At 45.6% G+C, this 15,645-nt stretch overlaps 1 protein-coding gene across 3 annotated transcripts in view; it reads right to left on the reverse strand.

Moving 5' to 3' along the window:
• Positions 1-7,352: 7,352 nt before the first annotated feature.
• Positions 7,353-15,645, reverse strand: part of CCDC85A (coiled-coil domain containing 85A) — a 67,658-nt gene continuing 59,365 nt past the window's right edge. For 2 of the 3 annotated variants that reach the window (XM_048297810.1, XM_048297808.1), the window contains one exon: positions 7,353-9,352. In XM_048297810.1, coding sequence (XP_048153767.1) covers positions 9,303-9,352 — 50 coding nt within the window. In that variant the 3' untranslated portion in view covers positions 7,353-9,302. Of the gene's footprint in view, positions 9,353-14,979; positions 15,100-15,645 lie in introns of all 3 variants that reach the window. The other variant, XM_048297807.1, reaches the window with a different exon arrangement.

A 15,645-nucleotide genomic window follows, 5' to 3' on the forward strand; every position in this document is an offset into this window, starting at 1 on the left:
ATGTAAACAAAAAAAACCCCAGACACCTGTTGGAATGTTTAAAATTGAGGAAAAATGTGTTAACAAAAATGGTGTTAATGAGGCTGTTTGGGATCTACCTTTCTTTTCCAAAATTATTTGAAAGTCTAGGGCTGAAGTCACCAGCCGATTGGACAGACCTTCCCTCAGGAGCAGACTTCAAACAGCAGGAGTTTTCTGATCAGTGTTCCCAGGCTAAGGCCATCAAGCACTCCCAGATGCCTTCCAGTAGTACCACAGCAAGTAACACCACATACTAACATAAACACTAAACTAAGACCAAATAAACCAAGCCTGCATTTTAGCCCCAGGCTCCACTAACTCAGAGTAAACCCCACGCAGAGTCACCCCTCTCTACCAACTTGCAAGGTGAAATTGATTTTTAAACCCTTTTAATCACTACATGTGACAATTTCCATGTAATTTACCCACTCCTCAGGAAATCGCAACAGACATGCCAAAACAAGAATAGAAAATACATCGTTTTGTGGTAATTTTCCAGTCATTTATACCCATGAAATCCCAGTTAACAGGACTGTGTCTGTAAAGCAGCAATAGAAACATGAAGGGATTTGGGCCTTTTTTTTTTTTTTTTTTTTTTTTTTTTTTAAGGTGAATATCTGGTAAACCAGCATTAATTTTCTGGTGGGTTGGAATATTGTACAGATCGCTCAAGTAATTGAAAACAGAATGAAAACTTGGGTTTGTGTGCAGTTATAGTTCAACACTGCAGTCATTTTTCCTGCCCTTTGGCCATCTTTATGTGTCTGAAAAGAATAAAAACTCAGAGGACACATCTGAGCAGAGAATTACTTTGGTTATACAGCTCTCTTCTAATACTATCCCTTAATTTATATAATTTCAGCTCCTTTTGTTCCAGCCACTGGAATTCTGAAGCTAGTAATATGTGAAATAGGAATTACAAATGTGCTATTTTAATAGGCAGTTTAACCAGAAACCTTTTTGGGAGCATATTTAATTACTCCTAGGGAAGAAAAAAGTCTGCCTAATATATCCTCCCCATCCAAACAAATAGCACAGGGTAATTAGACTAAACATCTTTCCCTGTTCCAATCGCTCTGACTTATGGACTGTTTATATATTTTCTATGATGACAGAAAACTAAAATGCAGCAAATATGACTTAGAACCCGTTTCTTATAACATACATTCAGAAAGTGTTCCTCAGTCTTTGACATCAACAGCTGCTGAGTTACCCACGGGCACAGGGGGAGGCAAAAATTATTTATGTAGATTCCATCCAGCCCAAGAAAAGTTCCCTCCCTCTATGACACAAAGGACCGGAAATCTCCAAATTCAACCTCTTTTTTTTTTTTTTTTTTTTTCCCCCCTCCAGACTCTCCTAGATCAGTATTTTCGGTGTTTATGGCGAGTACCTGTGCTGGGGGTGAAGATCCGGCTCCGGCGGCGCTGTGAGGGGAGAGAGGGGGATTGCGAGGGGAGAATGGGGCCGTGAGGGGAGATGGAGAGGGGAGTTGTGAGGGGAGATGGAGAGGGGAGTTGTGAGGGGAGATGGAGAGGGGAGTTGTGAGGGGAGATGGAGAGGGGAGTTATGAGGGGAGATGGAGAGGGGAGTTGTGAGGGGAGATGGAGAGGGGAGTTGTGAGGGGAGATGGAGAGGGGAGTTGTGAGGGGAGATGGAGAGGGGAGTTGTGAGGGGAGATGGAGAGGGGAGATGGAGAGGGGAGTTGTGAGGGGAGATGGAGAGGGGAGATGGAGAGGGGAGATGGAGAGGGGAGTTGTGAGGGGAGATGGAGAGGGGAGTTGTGAGGGGAGATGGAGAGGGGAGTTGTGAGGGGAGATGGAGAGGGGAGTTGTGAGGGGAGATGGAGAGGGGAGTTGTGAGGGGAGATGGAGAGGGGAGTTGTGAGGGGAGATGGAGAGGGGAGTTGTGAGGGGAGATGGAGAGGGGAGTTGTGAGGGGAGATGGAGAGGGGAGTTGTGAGGGGAGATGGAGAGGGGAGTTGTGAGGGGAGATGGAGAGGAGAGTTGTGAGGGGAGATGGAGAGGGGAGTTGTGAGGGGAGATGGAGAGGGGAGTTGTGAGGGGAGATGGAGAGGGGAGTTGTGAGGGGAGATGGAGAGGGGAGTTGTGAGGGGAGATAGAGAGGATGGGGCTGGGAAGGGAGTTGTGAGGGAAGATGGTATCGTGAGGCGGGAAGACAGGAGTTGTGAGGGGAGAGGCGTGAGGGAAGGAGGGAGATGTCAGTGAAGTTGTGAGGGGAGGTGGGGCTCTGAGGGGGCTCTGTGAGGCGGGTGCTGCTCCCGCCGGTCCCCGCCGTCCCGGCTGCACCACGTGAAGTCACCCCACTGTAAAAAAGCAGCCCCGGGGAGCTCAGGGGACAGAAACACCCCCGACAACCCCCGCCCCGATCCCGGGAAGCGAATCCTGGGACAGAGACACGGGCAGGACCAAGCCCTCGGTCCCTTCCTCAACCAGGCCAGGACGTTTCTGACTGAGACCTGAGCATCAATTAATTCACCGAGGTCAAAGATAAAACCTTATCAGCGCCAGTCTGGGCACCGATCACTGGCTGCCTCTTCTCTCCATTGTTCATTTTTCCTGCTAAGGTATTAGCAGGGAAAAAGTCAAACCCACTGTCACACAGAACTATCCTCTGAAGAAAGGCAGCTTCAAAAGAGCCAAGGGAAGCAGCTGGGAAAACCTCAAGTTGTCTATTTTTCATTTGTTTGTATTTTTTAACCAACTGCTCATTTTTACACCTGAAAATGTCTCTGAAGTGCCTTTAGAGCAGCACATTTATTGGTCTCTGCTGGCACATACCTGCCTTCCCATCCAGCTCAGTTTTCCATCAGCGCTCGCAGAAACATTTTCCTGGACACAGTAAAGTTATTACTTAACATAAGCACATATGGATTATGGATGCTCTGTATGGATATTCCTGCAGTTTCCATTCTGTCAGGGTACCAACACAACTTCCTCTCTGCCTCTTTGGCTTTGCTTGTCCATGGCTACAAACGTGCATAAGCTGCTCCAAGACACCCCACGCACACTGGAAAAGCACAGGAGGAAACAAAAACCTCCTGTCCATGAGAGTACCCAAGCAACACATCCAACCCTCAAAATACTCAGTGCAGAACTCTGAAATCTCTAGTGAGAAGCCAAAGAGATGCTGCAAAACAGCCACAACAGGTTTAAAAATAAAAACCAAAAGGAACCATGAAAATCATGCCAGAAAGAAGAAGAAAAAAAAAAAAACAACCGAACCTCATGCTCTTTTAACATCAGAGCATACAAGAATGCTTGGAAGGAAGGCTTTAAAATAAGTTTCATAATTGGTTGTGATTGAAGAAAAGGCCTTATTCATCACATCACTCATCTTGCACCTAATTGTATGCACATGTTTGGATTCCAGCCTGAAGCAATGGGTTAATTCTCCAATTATTTCACAGGATTAGAACTACTTTTTTTTTCCCCAGGAAATTTAGTGTTATTGTGAAGCCCATCAAGACATGCTATTTCATAATTAATACTAAATAAGAAGTGAATTCTCTCCTTTGTCTAAATAGCTGGCTTTGGCTCAACTAGGAGCAGCAATTAGCAGGACAGCTTCCCTGAGCACATTTGATCTGCTACAGGGTTTCCTGCTGCAGATCAGAGGAACAAACCTGATTTCACACAATCCATGGGGTTTATGTTGGCTGCATGTGCTATAATTAAAATGATCTTTTCCTTTCCCCTCCCCCCACCCCCAAGGGCTTTGTTTATCTGCTTGTGCTTTCTCACCGAGAGGCACACACATACCTAATTTAGAGTACTGTTGATTACACTTCTGCTCTTTACCAGCTCCCTTTGTAGCATTCACTGTTTGTAGTTCGGTGCAGAAACTGGGACCTGTTGTCACTGGTGTTATTGGTCTGTTTTATTAGCAGAAGTAGAAGACAGTTCCCATGGAAACATTTCCATGTTTCATGGTGCACTTTTCCTGGGATTCTCAAGGTTGGGTAGGGTGGGCTCTGGCCTTCCTAAATGGGAGCACACAGCAGTCTATGGAAGCTTCCCCTCCAGCAGGGGGAGGAAAAGACTTTATTTTTAGATTGTGTATTTCCTCTCTTATGAAGTCTAATACCTGTGAAAACAGAGCAGCTCGACAGCCCCATGCCATTGACTGACGTCCAGGCCAACCACCACCACTCTGACAACAAACCAGATCCTATTTGGAAATGCCACCTCCAAACCCAAGAGAACGTTTTCCTTTCACTGTGACCCTCATGCTTAAGGTGTGAGTGAAGCTATGCTTTACCAGGGCTCAGCACACTGGCCTGAGCCACGATGGTCCCCTGCCACACCAGGCACTTCCAAAGCTTCTTGAAAAAACACCCAACCATGCCATCAAACCCCTCCTGCTCCACAGTGGAGGCGTTCAGGCCTGGGAACAGCACTGCTCACAGGCTGATCCGAACCCCTGGCGCTTACCAAGAGTGATGATAAAAAGAAAACAAAGTCACCTGTGAAAGGGTTAAACCACCTTCTCTCTCTCCCACCCTGCTTTTCTCTCAGTGTCTGCCACACACAGCTGAGGTCATTGCAAACAGATTGTCCCACCTAAATGCAGCACAAGATTCACCTGCAGCCACCTGGATCCTGGCAGAGCAGGTCCCCAACCCCCTCCCTTGGTCCTCTTTCTTTCCAGAAGCTGGGGATGGGCTCCCTGTGTTATTTTTTTTTCATCTGCAGACTTACAAATATTTTTAAAATCATATATATATGATTATATATATACACACACACACTTCAACCTATACGCAGTAGTGGGGGGGGGGGGGGGGGGGGGATGGAATCCAGAGAATCTTCAAACTTCAGGCCATGGCCAGTGCTTTGAAAAGATCATTATAACAAGTTCCTATTCAAGAGGAGAGTAATTATCAAGTTCTAACAAACACATTAAATAATTCAGTATTATTACTTTGGCACTTCTTTGTGAACCAGGTGTTTAGGAAGCTGTTTCAGACAGAAGCGTGGGATGCAGTCCCTGGGGTCCTTCCCCACCAGCCAGCATGAGGGGAGCCACTAATGCTTGGACTAGGCTGGAGCTCCCCAGAGCCTGACTCCAGCAAAGCCCCCATATCAATAGCATAGGGTACTATGGTTTTACTTATTTCTCCATTTTCTAATTACTCACATGGAAGTGTCTGAGCTTTCACAGTTAAGACAGATTCAAGTAAGGTTTATGTCTCTAGTCCATGTTCTCTTAAGTTTTTAAAACACAGTCACATTTGTATTTATGTAAGAGTATTCAAAAGTTAATTTTCTTTCACATTACCATCTTTGTTTTGCTTGACCCCCACCAATCCTACATAGTCTTGGCTAAGCCTTCCCCTCCTCTCTGACCTTCTGCACATTGAAAATCTCAACCATGCCATGCTGTTTCTGGAATAAAAAAACCAACCAAACAGGAGGAGTCTGGAGCCATCAAGGAAGAGGGGAAGGAGCTTTTTCTTTAAGAAAAGAGTAATTCCTAGCAAGATGATTTGCTCATTCCTCTTTTGGCAGTTCCCCTTCCCCCTCACTCCCAGCATTGCACACATCAGATGTGAGTTGCCAGCTCAGGCAAACACCAACTCACAATTCACTCCTGGGCCTGCCTGCACGTGCTAGTAAGTACCATAACCCCAAAGCAGCCCAGCAAATTCCTGTTTGCTGGTTGATTAATTAATGCACAGCCTCTATTTATTCACTCCAGGCAGAGCTGCTATCAAGTCAGCTGTTCTTACCTTTGGGATCTTGGATGACCAGAACTGCAGTTCAGTGCTAGTATGGGGACATTCATGCCTGGGGTCCCCATGTATGTGGTTCACCTGAGCCTGGAAAACACAAGTGTGGAGATAGAGATTTTGGCATTCCATACCCAGCAGCTGCATTTGATGGCCCATTGTGCTCAAAATAAAGGACAGCCTCATCAAGACTTTTTTCCACTTAAAAGTGGGGGGGGGGAGGAGCCAAGCTACTTTCTTCTGTATCAAAGTGGTGAGATCAGTATGAAGAATTCACACCACCCCAGGACTTACTTCAAAAACATTTGGGGAATTAAACAATCCAGTGCCCTGGCAGGGCTGGTATTTGTTGCGGAGACAACACAGAGAGCCTGGAGGGCATTTGGTGTTTGAAAGGTTTGGGCAGCACAAAGGAGCGCAGGGCCAGGCGCTGTCCCCAGGCCACAGAGGCTGTTTGGGCTGGCTCTGCTCAAAACATTAAGAAGGGCACTCTGGCTTCATGCCACGTTCATAAACATGTCCATCAAGTGCAGCCTTTGGGGAACAGGCTCTACTAAAACCAGTCACTTGCTGAAAACAAAGTGCCATTCTTTACCTTCTAACCCTTCAGCAAAGCAGCTTTTCTACAGTACAGAAGGTAAAATCCACTCCATACATCCACTACGCAAGTGCTATTTAAAATTCACTCACACGGTGAATTTATAGCTCATTCAGGCTCAGCTGAGATCCTGGGAAAGGGCCTGTAACAACATGGGCAAATCTTCAACCAAAGCAGAAGTCTGCTACAAACAACTGTACATAGAGTCCACAAAGCTTGGCACAGTTACATTTCACTGAGAAAGGCTTAACCACAGGGGCAGGGAGCAAGACAGAGGAGCTGAAGGTCCCCAAGTACTACAGCAACATTTATTCATTAGCACAGAGGCATTTCAGCAGGCTACAGACCCCCCCCAGGAGCACTGATTCCCTTCTCCACACACTGCCCACTTCCTCCTCTTAGGAAGGTGCACTTTAAGGAGTCCCCATGGGATTTATTAGCTTCAAGATATCAATTGTACTAAGTATCTCTTTTCTCCAGAAAATTTAGTGAAAGTTCTCTGCTCTGCAGTAAGAGCCAGCCCTTTCCCCCACAACTCAGTACTGGGGCAAGGATGTGGTGGCACATGAAGCCACCAACACGCTGTAGGACACTGCCAGCCCCACCAGCACCCCTTACCTGAACAAAAAGACTCCAAGAGCTCCATGTTCCCCAATCCTCACCTCAAGACTGGCTTGTGAGGAGGGGAGGAAGAAGAAACCAGCACAGGTGTCCTGGGGCTGCAAACGCAGCACAGCTGAGGACTGAACGAGTTGCACCTGGTCACAGCCCCCTGCACAATCACACACAGCTATTCCTCATTTAACAGAAGACAGAGAAGCAACTTCACTTTGCTGGGATTTTTTAAAGACACCTGGCAAGAAAATGAAGAAAAATGCACAGCATGCAGCTAATTTCTCAACCAAGCAGGATTTCCAGCAGCTCCTGCCTGTAAGCCCAAGCAGCTCAGAGCTTCAGTGAGTAAAGGAGAGCAAACAAGGCTGGGATTCTATAATTTATTACCATTGCTAAGATGAACACAATACTTGATACCCCATCATATGCAGAACTGTAAAAAAATAGTTTTAATACAGTATCAAAATTTACACAAGTGTAGTGTCAAAAGACCAGTGTCCCTCGCTTGGCCCCTGCACGTCCAGAGCGCAGGCACAAGTACAGGTGTTACAGCTGTTCATACATACAGAGAGATAGGAATACAACAATTGAAATTGAACTCTGCAAACAATATAGGGGAGAAAACAACATGGAAAGAGGACAGAGCTGTCTGGGCTGGGGGTTATATCAGAAACCACGCAGGAGGGCAATGGCTCAAAACAGAAGGCTGGATTCTGCATTTCCAACTCAAGGAGAAGCAGTGAACGGGAGTTTTGCCCGAGAAAGCAATGCTGGATCAGAGGCCTTACATTGAATGGTACCAAGTGAAAATAACAACAGAAACCAACAGAATTACTGCTGCAAATTAACACACTTTTTCTGAAGACAGATAGCAGATTTACATCATACGCCTATATAACAAAAGATTGTACAGCAACCGAGCTACATTCCACTGCAAATAGCCCACGGACACAGTCCAAGCTCAGAAAAACAGAGGTTCTGACTTTGGCTCAAAACTTAGTAACCAAGAACAAACCAGAAACCCAGGAATTGTTGCATTCCTATATTTTTTTTTATTAATTTTTATTAGTCTTTTTGATACTCAGCTATGGTAAAAAGTTAAGCAACAGCATTCAGTCACAAGCCTGTTGCACATTCATACATGAAACTATCATTGCTTTAAGATATACACAAAATATCTATTGTTGTAATTCAATACACACAACTAGGATCATATACACAGAGATAAAAATAAACTAAGCACATCTAGGGCGCCGTCTGGTCAAATCTCAGGCAATCTGAACAAGAGCTTTCTGCCTCATAATAATGAAAGACATGCTCTGAGGATCATAAAACCTTTTTCTTTGAAAGAACGCTACAGTGGCAAGAAAAGCTTTTTTTATAATGCAGTGCAATCTTTTAGATCCTTGTAGGCTCTTGTTAAATAAACCAGCATGTCTCTAAATTAAACAGTAGAAATTAGCATCCTGACAATTGGAAAATATTTTCCAAAATAAACTCTGATGGAAATCCTGACTTGAGACCTGTAAGAGTGATGCCTAAGTATTCTGTTAATTAAAGGGCCATTCATTAAACACCTTACACCTCTTCAGAAGATGTGCATCAACGTGAATCGAAAAGAATTGACTATCTTGACTTTCATTTAGAAAGAAATTGCGGATCACTACAAGTACTGTAGTTATGCTACACTACCGGCTGGTTAGGACTTTATGGTCTTTTAGCACCTCCAAAGGCAGGTATTCTACCAAAGCAAAAAAATCACCTGGAAATTGCCTAAGCACCATTAACGGATCCTTTACAGACTGAAGTGTGAGTTACTAAGAAGCGACTTTCTCAAACCTGCGGAGACCAAAGGCACAGTTTATCAGTGTCTCTCCAGTCTGCTGAAAAACCTCTCTTAAATCCAATGGCAAACTCGTTCAGACCTATCAGAGATTCACTGTAACTAACCAAAATAAAACTTATTTTGCGTAACGCCTGCAGAATCCCAAATATCTTTTGGTTAGGATGGCAATACCTCAGTGCTTCTAAGGGTGGAGTGTTGCAGTGAGGGTGCAGCTCTTCATTAGCCGGGATATTGGAACAGCAGGATTGGGGGACACTGCCACACGGCTCCCCGCCAGACCCCTGTGCAGAATGTCCCCCCTTTCCAGCAGTCTCTTGCAGTGCAGAGCCCCCGACGTCAGCTGGGAATTGCGGCAGACACAGGCAGTTCTTCCCCTCTCCTGGGCAGTTCAAACTCGTGCTCTTCAGAGAGAGGATGTGGTCAGGGCCTCTTACATAGGTCCTTTATACTGATTTCCTGACAAGTGTTGTCTAATTCCAGGGCACGACCCTGCAGCATCTCCAAGTTTCCTCCACACAACCTAGAGGGAGGGATGGAAAGAGAGCTCATTATCCCCAGTTAAGGAGCACTGGCGTTCCTATGGACATGCAGCTGGAATGCCACAGCTTGGAACACACACCATGCAGCACAGGTAGGACACAGGGTAGGAACACACAACAGGAGCAGAGACTGTCTCCCATGGGACACAGCATTCCTTCTGAACACAGAAAGCACATGCTGCCAGGTAAAAATGATTAGAAACAGGGACACATGAACTGGCACGTGCATCATGGGGATATTTTACGCTTCACACACAAGACTGAGGGTGTTTGCAGGTCTCAACAGAAACTCTGTCCAACTATTTCCCCAACCACATCTCTTGTAGAATGTGATTCAGAAGCACAAAGATCCTTCCAGAGGTGTCTAAACATCTCCAGCTTAAAAACCACAGAGCAGTTCTTCCTCTGCTTCAAAGCATTTACTTGTTCTCTTCAAACCAAGGAAGGCATTAGGAGTGTTTATTCCACTAGCTCTTTTCTGAGGTGAGAGGAATTGTGCCTGCAGCCACTGTGCTACTCTGCTTAACACCCATGTTCCAATGTCAGAATTAAAAAGGCAGAGAAGTGATACCCCCCAATATTTAGGGAGGTATTTTACAATGACTTACAGAAAGGTCGATGGAATATGAGCACAAGAACAGTAGCTTATGTCAATGTCCCCAGGCCTCTCAGGGACTGCTAGAGACAAGAATGGTGATTCCTATCAATTGTATTGCAATTTCAGACTATTTTTTTGTAACTGCTACTAAATCACCCATTAATCTCCAGGCCAACAGCAATATGACTGTCAAGAAAGGTAAAAGCTGTTTTCCATTGTCATCATTCATTATTTGTATTTTACCAGTGCCTAAAGTCCAGCAGTGAACAGACACTGCATTAGCTGGCACTGAGTAAAGACAAAGGAGCTGGATCCTGGGAAGCTGACATCCTGAAAAGGTAGCTCTTAGAGCTGATGAGCAAAGGCAGAACAAACCCAAGGTCCTACTGTGATCTGGTACAAGAGATGGGAAAATAACCCAGTTTCTCTGAGCCTTTCCTGAAGAAAACCTGAGTGTCAGCATGAAAACCAGAAATACTTCAGACTGGAAGCAACACGACTACAGTGTTACAGGGCCAAATTCAAGTCTTTAAAGGGAACTGTCTTTAATTCCAGTGGGTGGGCATGACCCAAAGCCTGCAAACGTGCCGTATGACCAGAACCTTGCAGCCAGAAATCCCAAGTCACCATCATAAAAAACATGTGTGCTTTAGGCACGTTTGCTGTGCAGTGAAACACTGCAGTGGTGAGAGCATGAAAAATAGGGGTTCAGGGACACCTCCCAGACTGGGTGTCTGTGGCACAGCCAGGCTGGATCTGACAATTCTTTCCAACATCTGCTTCCTGATTTTCCTAACTTAATACTATCAAAGAGGAAGCTCTCTTGGACAGCTTTTGTGAGAAGGCACATTGCGCCTAACCATGACTTCCAACAATTTTTCTTGTCAATAAATATTAAGACAAGATTTACCAAGCAGCTAATGCTGACACAGTAATAAACTAGGAGATGACACTTCCCAAGGTCCTTTAGTTCCAGCTGAATGAGTGACCCTGGATTGCTAGGAAGGGGAAAACCCACACAGGAGAGCCCATGCCCTAAGCACAAGTGACAAGCTGGGGTCAAAATGTCACTCAAAATCACTCCAAATTTCAGCAGAAACCTCAGCTAAAGGACAGCTGTGAGGCTGAGGATGCAGCCATGGAGATTCCTTTTTAGCTTACTTCCAACATACCAGAGTGCCAGGATGCAGGAATGTCCCTGGAATCCAGGCAGGAACCTGCACCCAACTGCAGGTGAGAGCCGTTACATCTCCGGGCTGCAGCAGCATTCCAGCCCTGTGGGACTCCGTGAGCAGCAGGAAATACCCATGGAAATCTCAGCTGCCCGAGCCCTCTTGCCCAGCTACACCCTAAAATCCCAGTTGGTGTATACCACCTTCCCTTGGGTTCCCTTCCCAAGTGAATTGCAAACAAAGCTTCCCAGTAACCTGAGGAAAATATGAGTAACACCCCTCCAGACCGAATCCAGACATTCCTGTGCTTTGGAATTACACCCATGCTCACTAATACACAATGAACTGCCTCTAAACCCGCTGTCACATGTGGCTACATTCTCCTAAGGCACTACAAGCTTATAAATACAAAGCAAAACCATTCCCAAATACATTGTTGATGAGCAGGCACCAATTCCATATGCACATCCTGAGGAGAGAATTCCCACCTCCGTTACCTTAATAACATACCAGCACAATCATCTAACACCACAAAATTCCTACAGCATGAATTACACATCCATATTTGCGTTTTGCAATATTTTGGTACCAATCAACACCATGCATCAAAATTATGGAGCTCAAAGTGAAACTTGTCATCGTTCCACTGTTTTCACAGGCAAAATGATGCCATGGCAAATGTTTCCTGTGAAACACCCACAGTGCATCAGGCTGCAGCTAAACACTGAGTTACAGCCTGGCAGGAACTGCAAGGAGAATGCAAAAGAAAAGAAACATTATAAGTTGTTCATCACAAATCCACTGTGCTTTGAACATGGACTGGGTGGGTGTAAGAAGACAAAACCAGAAAGAAAATAACCAACTATTTTAAAAGTATAATAATATATCAATAGTCAAATCAGGCACGGATTATAGAAGTCAGAGGAACAGGGAGCATTTCAATGCCAGCAGCAGAGCTTTGAATGGCTGGGGAACAAAGGGACAAGGTGGGATACAAGTATATATTTGAGATTTACACAAATGAAGTGATAATGTCAAATTGAGCATTTTAGAAGTGGCATTACTTACATCACAAGAATTTTTATGGATTACTTTTAAATATGTATGAGTTAGAAACTGGGTTTTATCCATAAATTACAAAGGAATATCATAGGCAGAAAAAAACAGAGGGACCATTGTTCAGGTGGGGAAACTGAGGCTGCCAGGCTTCATCACACTTGCCAAGTTTTATTCTTATGAAGGATAAATTCAGGTCAGCTGAGTCATACAGTACTTTATCCCAGATATATTATACACATAGATTTTTCTGATCAATACTAACCCACATGTTAACACTACAGTGTTCCTAATGAAACAGTAATTGCATTACAGAAACAGTAATTGACTTAATTTCCATATAAAATCTTCAAGGGCATACTGTCAGCATTTAAACGAAGATTACTTTGCATCTTCAGGTGTTTCCAGGCTCAATATGGAATACAAAATTAAACCCCTTAAACTTACACTGCACATTTTTCCAGCTGTCTCAGTGCAAAGTCAATCCATGCAGAGCACCACAAGCAGGTTGGTCAGATACAACTGGAATGGGGACACACACGTGGCAACTTCTTCTTCCAACCATCCTGCCTGATGGAGCAGGTCATGGAAGAGCCTCATCCGACCGGCTGCATGGCAAAGCTCTGCTCTTGTTCCCCACTTCCTCCACTGGCAGGAGATTCCAGGCAATTTTTAAAATATTTTTTCATTTTTTTCAAAGTCAGGAAAACAACAGCACTATTTTAACAACCACCTCCTCTGTTTTCTAATGGAAATGTCCCTTTAAAACACAGTCCTGCTCTTCAGATTTCGTGCTGTTCACAAGTGGGCTGCACTAACAATGAGGTTTTATAACAGAGACTATTTTTTTGTTGCAGGAATTCCAAGTTGCCAAATTTGTACTGAAAAGCAGGCTCCTGGTGCTGGCTGGTTCTTCCTCCTGCACCTGATTCTGCAGTGATGCAAGGATCAGCTGTGCATTCCCCAGAAAGGTGGGATCAAACCCATATGCCTCACCCTGGGAAAAGCAGGGTCTGCTCCCTGGCTGGGGATGGGGAAGTCGGGCAATCTGTGAGCTGACAGCTCACTTTCCATTTGGATACAACACTTCATTTATATCAATTGCTGCAGTACCTCCTGGTGAACTTAAAGCACAGCTTTCACATCATATTGAACTAAACTCTGTGTATTTCTTATCAATCCATTTCAGCAAGCAAAGCATCAGCTGTTGTTCCAATATTTCACTTACACGGACCAGCTGTTACTACAGGTTGTCAAAAGCACCTTGTTAAATGCTCCATTCAGGGAAGAGCCTTTGCCAAGGGGTATTTTAAGAGAACTACAAAAGGCTTTTTTCCATAATGACACATGATCTCTTGACAAAATTACATGGCATAGCTTTATTTTCTAGGCAGCAGCAGGTGAAATACATGGAAGATGCAGAGAGGACCTGGAGCACTCTGAACCAGGCACTCCTCGGGAGCTGGGAACGTTGTACGAGGGTGAGATCAGCGCACTCCTGGGCTGAGTGCAGCTGGCAGGGACGCGGCTGGGGCGGCCATCGCGGAGGGAACGTGCAGCTGAGGGCATGAGGAGAGGGGCTGGGGCACTCTCTGCTGCCTCTCCCCTCTGCATGCCAGGAAAACAGGCGAGACGGCTGCGGGGAAGCGCTGCTGTGCCCCGGGGTTGTGTTACAGGAAGGGATCTGATGGCTGTAATTTGTGCTCGGTTCACTTGCATAAACCCATTTCCTCAGGCTCCACGGAGGAGAAGCCAATGTCACCCGGCCTGAGGGAGACAATCACTGTGCGCAGGAACTCGAATGTCCAGGCAAGCCAACAGCACCGCTGAGCTCAAAACCAGAGCAAATGTCTACAAAAGTCCCTTCCAGAAGGAGTGCCAACCTCCCACTCCAAGTATGTCCCTGCAACACCTGTAGAGGTGGGGAATAACACCCCCTTAACCTAAAGCAGGTTAGGAATGAGTGAAGCACAGAAAAGAAGAGGTGCACAAAGCCCCAGACAACCACGTCTGAGCCAGCACTGGGAGAGAGGAATACACAGTCCTTGCTCTCTGCTCAGCTCTCCCTCAGTTTCATTCCCCTCCAGAGGAACACGGGTACCACTGGCACCTGTGCTGCAGTGGGACAGAGAACTCAGCCACTTGTTGTCTCATGTCACCCCACAAACCTTGGAATCTTCTAACACTTTCTAAGTTTCTTTAATTGCAACAGTTTTACTGCTGACAGAAGTGAGAACTTGAGATTTACCCCTCTGATTACTTGTGTCAATTGCTGTATATCAATGCCACACAGGCCTTTGCAATGTAGCCCTGACTTCAGGGTAAAGCACATCTGTTCCCAAGGGAGTTTCAGCACTGACCTTGGGATTGTGGTCTTTGCCATTTTTAACAGAAATATACTGTGTGCCTTGGCTTTATCTCTGCATTAAAGTCTTTCTCTTTGCACGGGTTACAGGAATCCCTTGTATTCCACTGGAGCACAAACATGCATCCTCAATGAAAGACTTCCTTATTCAGCAAAACACCACTTCCAGCTTCAAAGAAAAACTACAAGTGTAAGTAATGTGGAGAGCGGCTACAGCTGGAATCAACACGGCTGTGAGGGCGGGACCCTGCCCAGGATACACACAGTCCACAGATGCAATGAGTGACAAACAAAAACAACCCCACTCATGACAGTAACATCCCAGTGGTGCCCATGGGGATGTTGCCAGGACAATACACACGTGTTGAGGGACAGACAGGACGTTTTGCATGGACTGTACCAGAGGAGCAGCGTTACCTTCAGAGCATTTACCACTGAGTCAGACTGCTGAGAGGCTGAGCCATGTCCACTGACGTTGGCTGGCTCGTTTGCAGAGCAGTGACTCCCCTCCGCCCCTCCTGGCATCCTAATGGCATCCTTCGCAAAAAATTAAACACTATTTAATACACAAAAGGCTTGGTCACTAATTAAAACAGATGTCAGTTATTTATTGCTCTTTTGCAGAAGGCTCAGAAGCACTGAAGGTGTGTGTTACTCCCAAGCTCCCCTCTTTCTGTGCCACAGTAACCAAGGCCCACTTGAGGCAGCGTGGGTGGCACTGCAGAGTGTCACCCAAACATTCTGGCCCTCAAGGGTGTCTCCCTGGAAAATCAGGACATGACAAAATTTCTTATGTGTGTACATCACCTCACAAAAGTGCTACAAAGTTTACAGAGATAATTTCAACCTCACAGGAAGGTTTTGAGAAGGTCTAATTTTATCTCAGTAATTCTGGAGGTTGTTCCTTCAACAGAACTCACATTTTTGAACGTTGCTGCGAGGTTTGCAATATGAGCTGAGCCACGGCCAACCAGAGAAGGAGCCAGGAGCTCCGGGCTGCCAGCTCACTCCTTCCCTGCCTCCAGCTCCTCCAGGGCAAGGCCATGGCCCCCTTGGCCTGAGAGATGTCAACCTGTCCCCAGC

Source organism: Corvus hawaiiensis, chromosome 3 (genome assembly GCF_020740725.1).
Source record: "Corvus hawaiiensis isolate bCorHaw1 chromosome 3, bCorHaw1.pri.cur, whole genome shotgun sequence".
NCBI lineage: Eukaryota > Metazoa > Chordata > Aves > Passeriformes > Corvidae > Corvus > Corvus hawaiiensis.